The sequence below is a fragment of the Athene cunicularia genome (assembly GCF_003259725.1).
Source record: "Athene cunicularia isolate RWA chromosome 5 unlocalized genomic scaffold, athCun1 chr5_part1, whole genome shotgun sequence".
Classification (NCBI taxonomy): Eukaryota; Metazoa; Chordata; class Aves; order Strigiformes; family Strigidae; genus Athene; species Athene cunicularia.
This window is the reverse complement of record NW_020799101.1, coordinates 17,223,403-17,236,879: the sequence shown is the minus strand read 5'-3', so window position 1 is coordinate 17,236,879 and position 13,477 is coordinate 17,223,403. Positions and strand designations below refer to the sequence as shown.

At 39.3% G+C, this 13,477-nt stretch overlaps 1 protein-coding gene across 2 annotated transcripts in view; it reads right to left on the bottom strand.

Annotated features, from left to right (window-relative positions):
* BTBD7 (BTB domain containing 7) overlaps positions 1-13,477 on the bottom strand; it is a 37,864-nt gene that overhangs the window by 4,871 nt on the left and 19,516 nt on the right. The window contains exons 4-11 of one of the 2 annotated variants that reach the window (XM_026849363.1): positions 12,422-12,630; positions 11,032-11,107; positions 8,654-8,814; positions 8,219-8,362; positions 7,870-7,983; positions 6,172-6,361; positions 1,992-2,170; positions 881-1,309 (exon numbers count right to left, since the gene is read on the bottom strand). In XM_026849363.1, coding sequence (XP_026705164.1) covers positions 881-1,309; positions 1,992-2,170; positions 6,172-6,361; positions 7,870-7,983; positions 8,219-8,362; positions 8,654-8,814; positions 11,032-11,107; positions 12,422-12,630 — 1,502 coding nt within the window. The remainder of the gene's footprint in view (positions 1-880; positions 1,310-1,991; positions 2,171-6,171; positions 6,362-7,869; positions 7,984-8,218; positions 8,363-8,653; positions 8,815-11,031; positions 11,108-12,421; positions 12,631-13,477) is intronic. The other variant, XM_026849364.1, reaches the window with a different exon arrangement.

Genomic DNA, 13,477 nt, shown 5'->3' with positions numbered 1-13,477 from the left:
ATTAGTACTGATCAAGAGAGAGACATGCTACAAAACCCACCCTAGAACAAACAATGGCAAACAACTCTGATGAAGCTAAATATTTTAACCTAAAATATAAAAAGGAGTGCAATATATGTAGGACAATTTGCTAAAGGAAAAAAAAAAATAAAAAAAATTCCATGCTTCTGTTCAGAATTCCAGATCAGATCTGCACCTAAAGAGCGGGTTTCCAGTATGACAACTGTGCACTGAAACATTTTTTTCACTGCAGAAACAAATTCTTTGTTCAGCATTTCACCAACCTCACAAAGCTATGTCTTTTCCAGTATGTTACAGTTCATTGCTTTCATTGCATCATATTGTAGTTCAGCAACCATAATGTTTAAATGTTGCAACAAATACCCTTGGTATTTGAATTACCAATTTCTGCTTGCTTATTCATTTTACAATCTTGTTCACAGCTGTAAGGCCTTCACCTTCTCCACAGGTTCCCTTTATACACATCTGTCTGTTTACTTCAGGACTACTTACTTGTGAATAGCCAAAATAGCATCACTATTTCTATCCATGAATTATAGCATGCAGTCCACTACTGAAGTTGACTTATTCTTTGTTTTGATATAGAGCAAACTATTATTTCAGAAGATTTATGAGTCCCACTTACCCCTCCAAAGTGCCCCTGCCCCTGGAACATTCATTCTCCCAGGGATCAGGAAATGCCTTTGGGATGCAGAATACTGACAGCCAGTTTGATAGAAAATTCTTCCTCTAACCAATGAAGATGCTCTTTTATTTAACAAAGCCAAGTTACTTCACCAAAGAATTCTCTCCAGCCCCCCTCTATAAGCTACTTTGAGTGGCGAGAGACAGGGAGAAGAGGAGAAATCATAATACTTACTACTTGTTTCTCAGCTGCCATCACTGCTGCTGCTGCAGCCACGGTCTGTCTCCCCAGACCTGTAGTGTTAGTGCAATCGGGGGGTGCTGCTTTAACACTGGGCAAGTAGACAGGTGGTGCAGCTTTGGGAGCAGTTCGGGAGTGGAACAGCGAGTGATTACACGGGTAAGAAAAGGAACGTGAGGGATGTTGACTTGGCACCCTTTGTTTCCAGCCCACTTTGAACTGGTTATGAATAGGAGTTGCTGGTGGGTGGTACGGAGGTGGAGGAGGGGGCAATGGTGGATGGAAGGCCACAAAAGAGTCCAGTTCTGTAAACATGGTTTCTGCAGTGGGAGTGCTGTTAACACGACATCGTCCAGACTGTCTCATTGTCAGGAGTGGGCTTTCGTCCCCAAATCGCTCATCAGGAAAGAATTTGTGAGGATTCTGCAAAGGAAAAAGCCAGCATGTAGCAAAACATGGTAGGAAATCATCTAGAAAAATCTCATAGACTAACACACATTGGAACTAGAAGTCTGCCATGCCACCTAAATCCTCACTAACACTTGAGGTGATTACAGCTACCACAGAATAAAGCTTTCTTTTAAAAACAAGACAAGAAGCATCATATTCACTGTGTGATTGAGTTGACCAATAAATGCATTTTTGCTTTAACAGCAGTGCATGAGCATAAGTGGGATTTCCAGTTTCTCAGACCCGGTATGTACTGTGCAGATCTACTGTATTACTTTGGACTTCTCCCTGATTCAAGAATAAATAATAATCTAGATTTCTAGTTCTGGTTTGACTATTCTCATCACCTGCCTCTTAGGCAGATTTTTTTTGTTCCCAAAATCTGTGGCAGTAAGAGCACCCTGAATGGCAACAGCTCCTGAGAAAAATATTTACACATTGCACTTACACATTTATAAAAATCATATACATCAAATGCAATGGTCTCACTGTCATTTGCACCTAGACAGTTCTAGAGTTATGCAGACATTTCAAAGCATTTTTGCACCTGCATGTGCACACACAAAGTAGGTCTCTTACTGCAGATTACACATTTAAGTCTATTAACAAGCAGAACAGAATCAAATCATCTGTGGTCTTATACAATTTTTCATACCTGCAAAAGTTCAGCAGCAGCATCAGAAAGTCCAAATTCCCGCAGCACACGAATCTGAATCTCGTAACTGACTGTGGCACCTTCTCCACAATTAAGAGCATATGCTCTTTGCACCTGCTCAGTATGACGCAGCTCCTGCAGCCGTTTGATCATCTCTTTTACAACAAGGAGATTGGGAACTGGAGGGGTAACAGAACGGAATGGAGATAATAGACATTACTTTTTGAACTGTGAGACACTAAGTTGGATTGCAATGGTTAGATTTAATTCTGAAGGGAAAAAAAATAATCTAACACCAGGCTGACGGTGCTTTTTTTTTTTTTTAAGCAGCAGTCTGCCAAGAACAGTTCAACTTACACATGTTCCTTGGAGCATCATTAAGCCACATGGAATCACACACATATCATACAAATGGTAAAGACATATGCCATTTTTCCAGCTTCTGCTAGAATGAGCCACAAATACAGCCTTCTTCGTAAATCCCTTATGATGCAGGAATTTCATGATTTGAGGTGGGGGCAGGATATCTTAAATAACAACTAAATGTTCCCTCATGAATTCTACAGGCCAAGAACTCATTGATTTTTTTTTTTGGCATACACTTCATAATTCTAGTGGAATTCTATAATCACAAGACCATAATATGAGTATGTAACTACAGAAAGAGCATTCAAAAAAAAAAAAAAAAACCAAACAAACTGTAAGCCAACATAAACCTGTTAAAATTATGTTGTTTTATGCAGTCATATTGAAATAATTTTTAAAAAAAAAACCTTTCCAAAAGGAAATACTCTATAATTTGGGGTATTTATCCTGTTGCAAAACTTTCTCGTGTCACTTCTTGATGCTGTTTGACAACGAACAGTATTTCTCTGTGGTCTTTCTGTCCTTATGAAACTGTGCATATCATAAAAGATAAACCAGATCTCTGAATACGTTAGTCCTGGCATCTGATTCTTTATCAACTTCCTAAGTGTTATATATTACCATGACCAGATGTCCATAATGAAAGCTCGTAAAAATTAAATGGATCAGACAGCAAGAACAGTGTGAAAAGACATTTGCATTACAGAGAAGAAAACTCAAACACCATGCAACTACAACTGGTCCCAATTTCACAAAGTTTACATTGGTACATGAAGGGTAAGTGTAAGTAGTGCAAAATATTCCCCCCTGCCCACTGAGTTCCTGTACTAGGAATTTTTTTTAAAAAAAAAAAAAAAATCAATTTTATCCACGACGCCTGGAAATAAGTCTTCCACGCTACACTCCACACAGTTCAACTTTTCTGAAAAATCCTGGTTTAGCAGCCAGATGTTTAGCTACAACCTGCATTTTGCTAACACCGAAAAAAAGGATTTTAGAGAAGTTCTCCAAATAGTAGGCATAAAAATAATCTAAGTTTTTAATTAAGAAGCTATCTTCTCAAACTCAGGTTTGTTTCTGGTCTTTTGGTTTTTTTTTACTATTATTCAAGTAAAACACATGGAAGAGAGATTACATATATAAAAAAATACAGTTCAAGTCAGTTGCAGGATTTCTAATTCAAACAAACTGGAAAATACCCAAGCAAACCCAATTACCTGCAGACTCTAGCCTCAAAGTAGAACAGACTTCAGCAGAGGTTTAACTCATTTTACAACAGCCCTGCAAGAAGAGCACTAAGACATGCTGCCAATAGCATTTATGCAGATACAGTCCACAGGCAGTGGGTACAAGGAAGATGCAAGCAACAGATGGAGAACACCTCAGCCATAAAGTAAACCCTGTTCTAAGAGCCCTGCCTAAGGGGCATGGAGGCAATGTTGCCTAGCTCTCCCTCTGGCAGTTCCTGTGCTCCATCTGTGCTCTGCGATGGATTCCTGTGCAAGTTATAGGTTGGGTACATGCCTGAACCTGCTCAAATTAACTGGCCTCCATCTACCCCTTCTGAGCACAAGGCACTAGGCAAAACAATCAATTCTTTTGCTTAATTACAGAACTAAGTAAAGCAGGCAGTTACAAGGATACAATACCTGTCCTCCAACTAACAGCCAGGCTCTGAGTTCATATCCAAGCTCAAATCAAAGGGCTGGCAATAATTCCTACACTGTAGAGAACCAAGCTGTAGTGGGGTTTCACACTGGGTAAGATGTCTCATGCTTGCCAACAGAGCCAATTTTTTTCAGAACACAAGAGCTTTTGCAAAACATTGGAGACCTTTGAGAACCCATTTAATTTCTCAACTTCTTTGGGAGTGAAGCTTGAGCAAGGTATTATCAAATGATGAAATAATTTACATTCAATTCATGGTGAGTATATTTGTGCTTTTCTGTAGATGGGGGAAAAAGTCTGAGTACTGTAATGTACTGCTGAGATGCCACAGCTGTGAATTTCTAACCAATTAATATTTCCATTAAATAACAAGTTTTCAGAAGCTCCTTTTAAGGCTTTATCAAGTCTCTTCTCAAATCACAAGAAACAAATAGATCAAAACCATTCCACAAACCTTTCCAGAAAACTTACTGCAGTGTTTTAACTAAACAGTGTTTCATATCTTCCTAACACCTCAACTTAAATTCTCTTGCAGCAATTTAAACTTACTGGTTTTGTCCTGGCTCTAGCATCTCTAAGTATGGTTTATCTACTTTCTTTCAACATAGTTGACTGAAGGGAAACATAATTGATATACAAAGAGCTTATCAAACGGTAAACAGGGAGTGGTGGAGGGAAGATGACTGTCCTTGGTGGCATGTCGTCTTTATTGCTTTTCTACAGACTCCCAAACTGATCCATATCTACTGAAAGATTTTACTTTGATCTAAAAATGGATGCCAAAAGTTTATGTGAATTTAATGAAGGACTGCATAAACTCATGGATTAAAAGTGCATTTAAAATTACTAATTGCACAGAAACTACACACCACAGGACATTTCTGAGCTGCAAATAGTAGAAGAGCACACAGAATTTTACAGGCAATTATTTTATGTGCTTTTACTGCTACACTTTCCTTATGCACTTCTGGCAACTGCCAGAATAAGGATACCAGACTAGAGATGAATCCTTGACCTGACCCAGTATGGCCATTTAAAAGGCTAAACACAATGCTCCACCTGAGACCAAGTTACTTCACATGCCTCGTGGCACATTTGGTTTTGTATTTTAGCATGACAGTTGCTCTTCATGGAATTCTACAACGCTGACTTTCAAGTTTTTCTCGACAGAGCTTCCTTCAGCCATCCTGTATACACACAGCTGGCTACACCTACATAAGCACGTTTCCCACTTTCTTCACTAAATTTAAATTCAATCTTGGCTATTTTGCTATCTAACCCTGCCCTCCAAAATATCCACTGAGCCTCCCAACTTGTCATCAGCTATAAGTATTGCTAATGTATTCTCTATGCACACTGAGTGTTAAATGGGACAGGGGAAAGGTGGGAAGAGCTGGATAATTCGGGAATCCCACCAGATATGTTCTTCCAGTTTGACACCAAAAGATCAAATGAGTAAATGACAAAATATGTTAGTTACAGTAGTTTTATGACTGTATTTCCCTGGCTTGCCTATGGGGAATGTCACATCGAGTATCCTGAAGTCAAGACAGACCGTATCTACTCCCACCTATAAAAACTTACTCTGACACACAAGGAATGAAAGCTGGTTTGTGTTCAAAAGCTGAAGTAGATTTTGTAAACTGAAGAAAAGTGTGATTTGACTGCCTACTTGCAATATTTTTCTGGCAAACTGACTTAGGCTGACTGCCCTACAACTTATGCTCCCCTGATTTTGTTTTCAAAAGAAATCAGTATTTTGCCATTTTCCAGCCTTCTGGATCTCACCGATCCTGGACACTGCAGAAAACAGAGAACCACTCTGAGAACAGAGAGCCAGGCTTCAACAAGTGTTCTACAGTTAAGTTTAATCAATCCGAAGTTTTTCAAAATGCTCAGCTGAAGCAGGTTAAAATACCAATAGCTTATTTCTAACTATTTACTATGGCATCCAAAAATAGTTAATGTCTTTAAAGCGCACTAAAGCAAAAGGGACAACTGCTGGGTGGGAAGAAACCCAAATGGTGCAGTACTACTCTCCAAGGAAATCATAATATTCAGTAATTCACATTCACTCTCCCCAGCCCCAAGCTCCCATCCACTCACACGAGAGTAATCAGCATTGCAAGTGATCTCACAGCCTTACCTGGGATCTCATTGGCTATAACTGAAGGAGGACTGGACTGGTTAGTGCTAACTTGCTGGTGGGTAATCATATGACAGCACTGCGGGACCGCGTTGTTTACCATGTAAAGGGTGTCGGGCACATTGGACATTCGGACCATCCGCAAGCGAACGAGATCTGTTTGTTCCACCATCATCTCATCCAGTACTGACTGCAACGACAGCCATTAGAGCCCTCATGAAGGCACTGCATACACATACCCACCAGGACCTGCTGCAAGCCACTCTCGAGGACACAAGTCTAGCAATGCCTAAACTGTAACTTTTCCAAGTCCCAAATAGTATTTGGCTTTTCCACAGCATTCTCTATTCCATTTTTCAGTCATGATCAGAGTTGAGTTTCAGATCTAAGAGCAGGCAGGTGAATAAAGTTTGGGAAGGTTGCTTTGTTTTATACCCGTCAGATTACAATTAACCTTCTCGAGGCCAGACACTCTGGGCTCCGCCTCAGAGAATTACTGCCTACAGGTCTCAACTCTCTGTGCTGCTGAGTAGAAGGCACTAGTCAGAAAATGAAACGTGTTTCCTCTCAGATGTCTTAAAGAATAGAAAGGGATTTATGCATACCCTTTTAAGATTCTCATTTAATGTTAAATGGATTTATTTCAAAAACATGGGAGGCTAAAAGGGGAGTAAAAAAATTAAATCAGAAATCATTCTCAATTTTTGCATTTCACAATAATTAAACAATGAATAGGAGTATTGTTACCAGATAATGAGAGTCCTCCCTCTAAGGTTAAACAGCTAATGATGCTTTTAAAAATATTAACAGCATAATATGAAACTAATAGAAACAAATAGGATTCCTGACAGGGAGGGAAAAAAATTTAGAATGCACTTTAAGATTACTACTAAGGCACTCCCCCACCATATACCTGGAAATCAAGAGAGTCAAAGCTTTTATCACATTCTTTAACACATTTTTGTTAGTTTTAACAATCCAAGATACAAAGACAAAATTTTAACTGGCTAGTCTCCCTTTGCTGCTTCAGTGCCACTTGGTGCTCTCTAACCTTTGTGCCCAAAATGCAAAGTAGTTTTATTTCTCCCCTCCCCTCAAAGAGGATGTCAACAACTTATACCCTTAGAAAATATTCTTTTTTCTTAGTCACAGGACAAAGCTCTGAATTCACCAGAGTAGTGGTCAGAGTTTGTAAGCAATGCAGATGTGCACAGCTTCACTTAATCCTCTTGTTCTGCAGTCAGCTGCACTGCTGGGACTCACAAGCTCTAGACTTAAGTCAGAGCTGTCTTAAGTGGTAGCATTAGTAAGCAACCTACAAGGCTCCCATTCTGTCAAACAGAACATGGCATGTTTCTGCCCCACAGAGCCATCTCCACCCTGTCACCAGACATCACCATCAGAGATGCTACTAGATCTTCAGTTTGACAGTCCTCATGCAAGATATTAAACAGGGAAGCTGCTGCCTGAGTGGGACAAAGTACTTCAGTCAAATTGGACACAAGATATTTATTCCATTTTGCGGAGGATCAAAAGAATTTTGTACATGTTCCGATTCAAACAAGAAGACGAAATATCAGAGTCCTCTGCCGAGTGGAATAGTAGTTCTCCACCCAGCTCTGGTGGGAGCTGGGGAGCCTGAAAGACCTGGCACGAAGGTTGCTGACTAGCTGCAAACTGGGACTCTCAGGCTCTCACCTTGCCATCCGCCTGCCAGGAGGGCTGCCGAGGAGCTGGGCCGGCAAACTGGCTGGAAACCAGGGAGGTTTCCCTCAGAACGCTGCTTTGTTTCCGGTGGAATTTCATCAAGATCTGTCTCACAAACATTTCAATTTCGACAAAAAAAAATTTTGTTGAAATTTTTCTGACCAGTTCTAGAGACTTGAGCCTGATGATCAATCTTGTAAGTCTTGTTAAATTGAAAATGTTAGTATTTTAGGCCAGTACATGCAGAGAGAGACAAAACATACCAAAAATCTTTCCCTGTTTACAGAACCCCCTGATGACTCCAATTTAACAATAGTTAAGTGTTGTTAATGATTATTACCTTAGCCTCCTCCACGTATGGCGAGAACAGTCTTGGCCGCACATATATTCCAGCGTTTTTTTGCCGAAGCCAGGCATTTGACTTTCCACCTTCTGATGTTGGTAGCATGTCTGAAGGAGGAGTACTAATCAGGCCTCTCTTCATCTTTAAGAATCAAGAAAGAGTTTTATGGGTTTTTAAAAATATAGAGGAAAACCTTGCAAGAAATGTGTTTCTTACACTGAATCGTTACACTGCTGATTTTTCCTTTAGCCTTCTGATAGATTTAAAGAACAGAAAAATTCACCAGAAAGAGTTATACACGCATTACTCAGTGATAACATTTTAGGAGCTAATCCTTGAAAAACACCCTACAAATCAAACTAAACCTGAATGTCGTAGAATCTGAAATACAAAGAACCCAGAGATAGTATTTGTATGAGACTACTGACTTACTGCATCACTCAGTACTTCACTATTCATGGGTAAGATGTGCTCAATTCGGACAAAAGGTAAAAGTGGAGACAGGATCTCTCTCAGCTCCTCAATGTCAAGATCTCTCCTCTTCACACCTCTTTTGTTCACACTGTGAGCAGTACCACTGAGTAAATTAGGCTCTGTGGGAAGGAGCAAGAAATACTAAGTTTACATCAAAGAGTTTAAATAGGAAAGCAGGAGTTACAAGGCTTATAGGAAGTTACAGAGAAGGAAAGAAAATTCTTATTTTACATCAACAGTACTTATCAGCCTTGTTCCACAAAACTATTTCATAATCTGCTGTGAAGCATCCACAGAGACATGTTCCATTTATACAAGCATAGATCATTTGCACAGCTGTCAGTTTCAAACTGTAAACCAGGGAGAAAATACAAAAAAAAGTGTTTGGGGTAAATGTTTATAAGGTTCTACCAAGAGCTATGCTATGAAAACATCTGTGTTTCCCTGCTAGCAGTTTCCCCAAGAACTCTCTCCTGCAGGTCCTCTCCCTTTCCCAAGCAGTTATCAAGACTTTTCTTCTTCAAATTAAGGTTTAAGGGTCCACTGGGATAAATTATTCTAGCCTCTTTGTGTAACCTACAACTGTGTCGGACCTACTCAAATTTTTCTCATGATCACAAAATACTTATTTGTGCCAAGAGTGCAAATCTTCCTAGAGATTGCAAGATGACAACGTATGACCCACTCAGGTCATTCTCCCTCCCCAGTTAACTACCTGCACCTGTATTTTAGGTATTGTGCCCAACATGCATTTGACTAGCTTCACTCTAAGGAAACCTGTCAAACAGAGCCATACTCCCTTCAGTTCAGGCAACTCAAGTTTTGGTCACAGCCCATCTCAATTTCTAATGCTTTCTCGTATTTGATTGACACTGTCACATATTCAGAACTGCAGAAATCAGGAGCATCACTGAGGAATTAAGACCAAATTACTAGACTAAATTTGGCCCTAACAAAATTTGCCATAGCTCTTATTTCTGCTTTTGCTTATGTTATCTGATGACCCCAAAAAGAGTACTGAGCTGTTTACTTAATGAACACTACAGACCAGGAAGCTGCACAATTACTTCAAATGAGCAGCTTCTCCCCCAGTTCAGGGCTGTTACTGTTTATCTGACTCCATTACATTCCAATGTGCCTTAAGACAAACACTTAGAAAACCTTGTTTTGAAGACAGAGGGTTAATACTTGGGTCACTAAAAGTATATACTTTAACTGACTTTTTGTTCATTTCATACAACATGATCATAACAAAGCAGTTGTACCGCAAGCCATAACAGTGGATTTCAAGAATATGGCCAGCCCTCCAGGGACAGCAGCCACACTTGCACTGCTCTGTTTTCACACTGGCAGGTTCTTCCCTTTTTGTTCCTCTTGTTGTACTATGATTGACACTTTGTGGTGGGGATGAACTAGAAGCTACTTACATTTATTTGAGAAATATATATTTAAACTACTTCCCACATCCAATACATGTGAGACTGCCCTTGAAATTACCACTGGAACAATAATATGCATCTGAGCTAATAAAAACACATTTACATATACATTACAAAAAACACTGATACCACCTGATGGCTTGTTCCTCACTACCAGATTTGTGTGGGAGAAACATACTCAAACTGAAGTGAAAGGTTGACACAGTAAACTAAGAATAAGACTACTGTGAAAAGCCTTCATGAGCACAGAAAAGTAAAAGATACTTCAGGGTTTTTTTTTGTTTGATGAATTAGGTTCTGAGAAAAATAATTCTGAGACAACAGGAAAATCAACCTGACTTAAAAATTTGAATTTTCAATAGAGATTGAAAAGACGTCTAAAAGTTTCATCCAGCCACAACCACCACCCTCTCCCCACACCTCCCTAGGCAGGGTAGAGAAGGTTACCCATGACTACATCCAGTGGGCTATGTATACCTCCAAGGATGGAGACCTCATGGCTATTCTGGGCAACCTGTTCCAGTGTCTGATCATATTCAGTTTATTGTGTTTAAACAAAATTTCCTGTATTTCAGTGAATGCCTCATGGCTTTTCATCCTATCCTGGATGCAAAGAGAAGAGTGTGGCTCTATTTTCTCTGCTTCCTACCATTAGATATTTATAGGATCTGCTAAGATATTCCCCAGGCCTTTTCTTCTTGAGCCTAAACAACCCAAGCTCCCTCAGAATGCCCTCATTCTCATTTTTTAGAGAACAAAAGCTGCATTTGTTTAGTTTTGACCATACTATGAACAAAGTAAATTAGTTTTCCTTAAGTTAAAGATTATCCACAAAAAAGAACTTCCATACATTTTGGTATATTTGGTTTAGTACTGTGTGGTTTAAAGTATCTTTACCTCGATCTGCTATTCTCTTCATCAACTGGTGTTCTCCCCATTTAATCAGATATTTAAGAATATCTTGTTCACTTGCCTGGTAGAAAGAGAAGGTCAGCAATCTGTATATGCTTAGCTTAATGTCACACACACACAAAATTACATACAGAGGGCTTTCACAGCTATAAAAAACCATAACTATACCAAGAACAAGGTATTTATACTTTATGATCTGCTATACCACTTCCTCCAAATATTTTAAGGTAGTACTACTAGTACATCACCACGATTTCTAGATTCAAGACATTTACTGATTGCCTCGGAAAAGGAATAAGTTTTCCACAGAAGGAAAAAATTTGTGTAGCATGAAAACTTACAGGTATTAAATTTGAGTGGTGAAAGTCAATTAAAAGGGGCAGTTCTAAAACTGGGTAGTTTTGATCTCTTGTTCAATATTACAAGTTCAGCATCTGCACAGCCTGGAAAGCTATGAAAGTGATCAACTAAATTATAATCTCGGTGAAGAGGAAGATTTTCACTAATACTATAAACAAAACAAACTTTGCTTTGTTCATACCTATATATACATGCTAACCACTCAACATTTTCAGAGGAAAAAAATCATGGACTGAAAAACTGAAGTAGCAAACTTAGTCATACATGCTCTCGTGGAAGATCAGTAATTACAGTAACAGTGCTGTTGAAGTGTTTAAAGTAAACAAAACTTTTTTTAAAAAAACACTTTAATCTCTAACACTTTATGCTTTAAAGAAAGTAAGGTAAGACTGGGATGAATACAATTTAAAAAAAAAAAAAAAATCCAGTCATCTTTAAGCTATAAAAAGGCTGGTGATCATTATACAGGTATCTCCCCTGAAGAGCAATGGCAGTAAAAATCCACAAGCTTCCTATTACTCAGTATGATTTCCTTTCCCTAAAATCACTGAAGTGAAAAAAGAAATAAAATTCTGTAATACTTGTCAGAGAACGTATTTTTATGTCTCCCCTCAAAAAATAAATGAAGCGTTCTGAACAATTACGAGTTTATTAGCTCCCACAGCCCCCAACTAGGATGTACATTGTTACAGCAAAACTACTACTGCCACCACATCATTTTATAAAACACTTAAACATGCAAGGCAAACATTAGGTTCAGAAATGCTTTATTCAAAATAATTTGCAGCCATTTCTAAACTATCATTAGGCTTCTAAGCAATAGCATACCGGTTTGGGTTGTGTTACAAGCCAAGAACAAAACAGTTTTTTTAATCACTACTTCAGTTTTACTTTTTACATTTTATGAAAGGAATGCTTATTGTGCTTACAAACCCACTCTTGCCTAGAATTTAAAATGAGCTACTCCTAAAGACTGCTTCAAGCAGGACCAGCTGTATTCTGCACTGCAGGTTACCTGTAAATAGTCAGACTGAATAGCTGTGAGCAGGTGGTCCTTGCTAAGTTCGTAGAAGACATCTGAAGTCATGACCTGGGTAAACTCCTCACAGAGGAAATGTAGCGCTTGACGATGTACCCACTTGGAACCGTACGGCTGAGAGCTCCACTTCAGAATGGCAATTAAGGTGTCCAGTGAGATGCTCTCAGCAATAATATCTTCACAGCCTAGGAAATAAAAGCAGAAATCAGTGATGTCGTTACAGATGTCGTATACAGAGTTATATGACACCCAGTGAGAGTAAAAACAGAAGTGCCCTATAGACAAAAGTTGAAAATGGGGTTAAATCTGACTGAAAGTATAATAATTTTAATTGCGGCTTAGGATTCCAACTGTACAGAAGCTTACGTTTTAAAGGCACATGAAACATCATGTCTGCTGGCATGCCTGGATGAACAACTGGAAAGCTAGTTCAGGCCTACTAGATCCTCCTTCAGTTAATATACATTGTCTGACTGTTAAACACATTTTAAAGTTGCAGATTTGAATCTGAGTCACTCCTGTTTGCAGCAGATTAATAGAAGCCTATAAACTGCAAGAGAGGTGTGATTTTTGTCTGTAACACTTTGTACACGGGCTCTCCTGAGTCAGACCATGCAGAGGAGCGCAAAAGCTGTGACATATTGTTGGTACTCAGCTGCTCAGTACAGAATGAGGGCAGCAAAGCACCATTTTCTGACTCAGAGAAGGAAGGAAGCAGTGGTTAGTTGCTCTAGGCCACCACCCTGGCCTCACAGAGGGTGCCAGGACAGGGAACGCTGATAGGAAAGCAGAAAGCGAAGCATCCAAGAGGCAGGTTTTTTCTAACTCATGGCGAGTGTGCTACAGTTTCTCTGTACCCACTGCTGTATTAGGATTTACTCTTTCACAGAGTACATGTCTTGTGAAGAAGAGACGGGATATTTAAGACTCCTGAAGGGAGATGGAGCAGATTTCAAATAAATGAGGGGAGACAAACTGTGGGAGGGCTGAAAACATGGGCGCTTGGGGTTATTAAGTTAAGACTGATGGTAC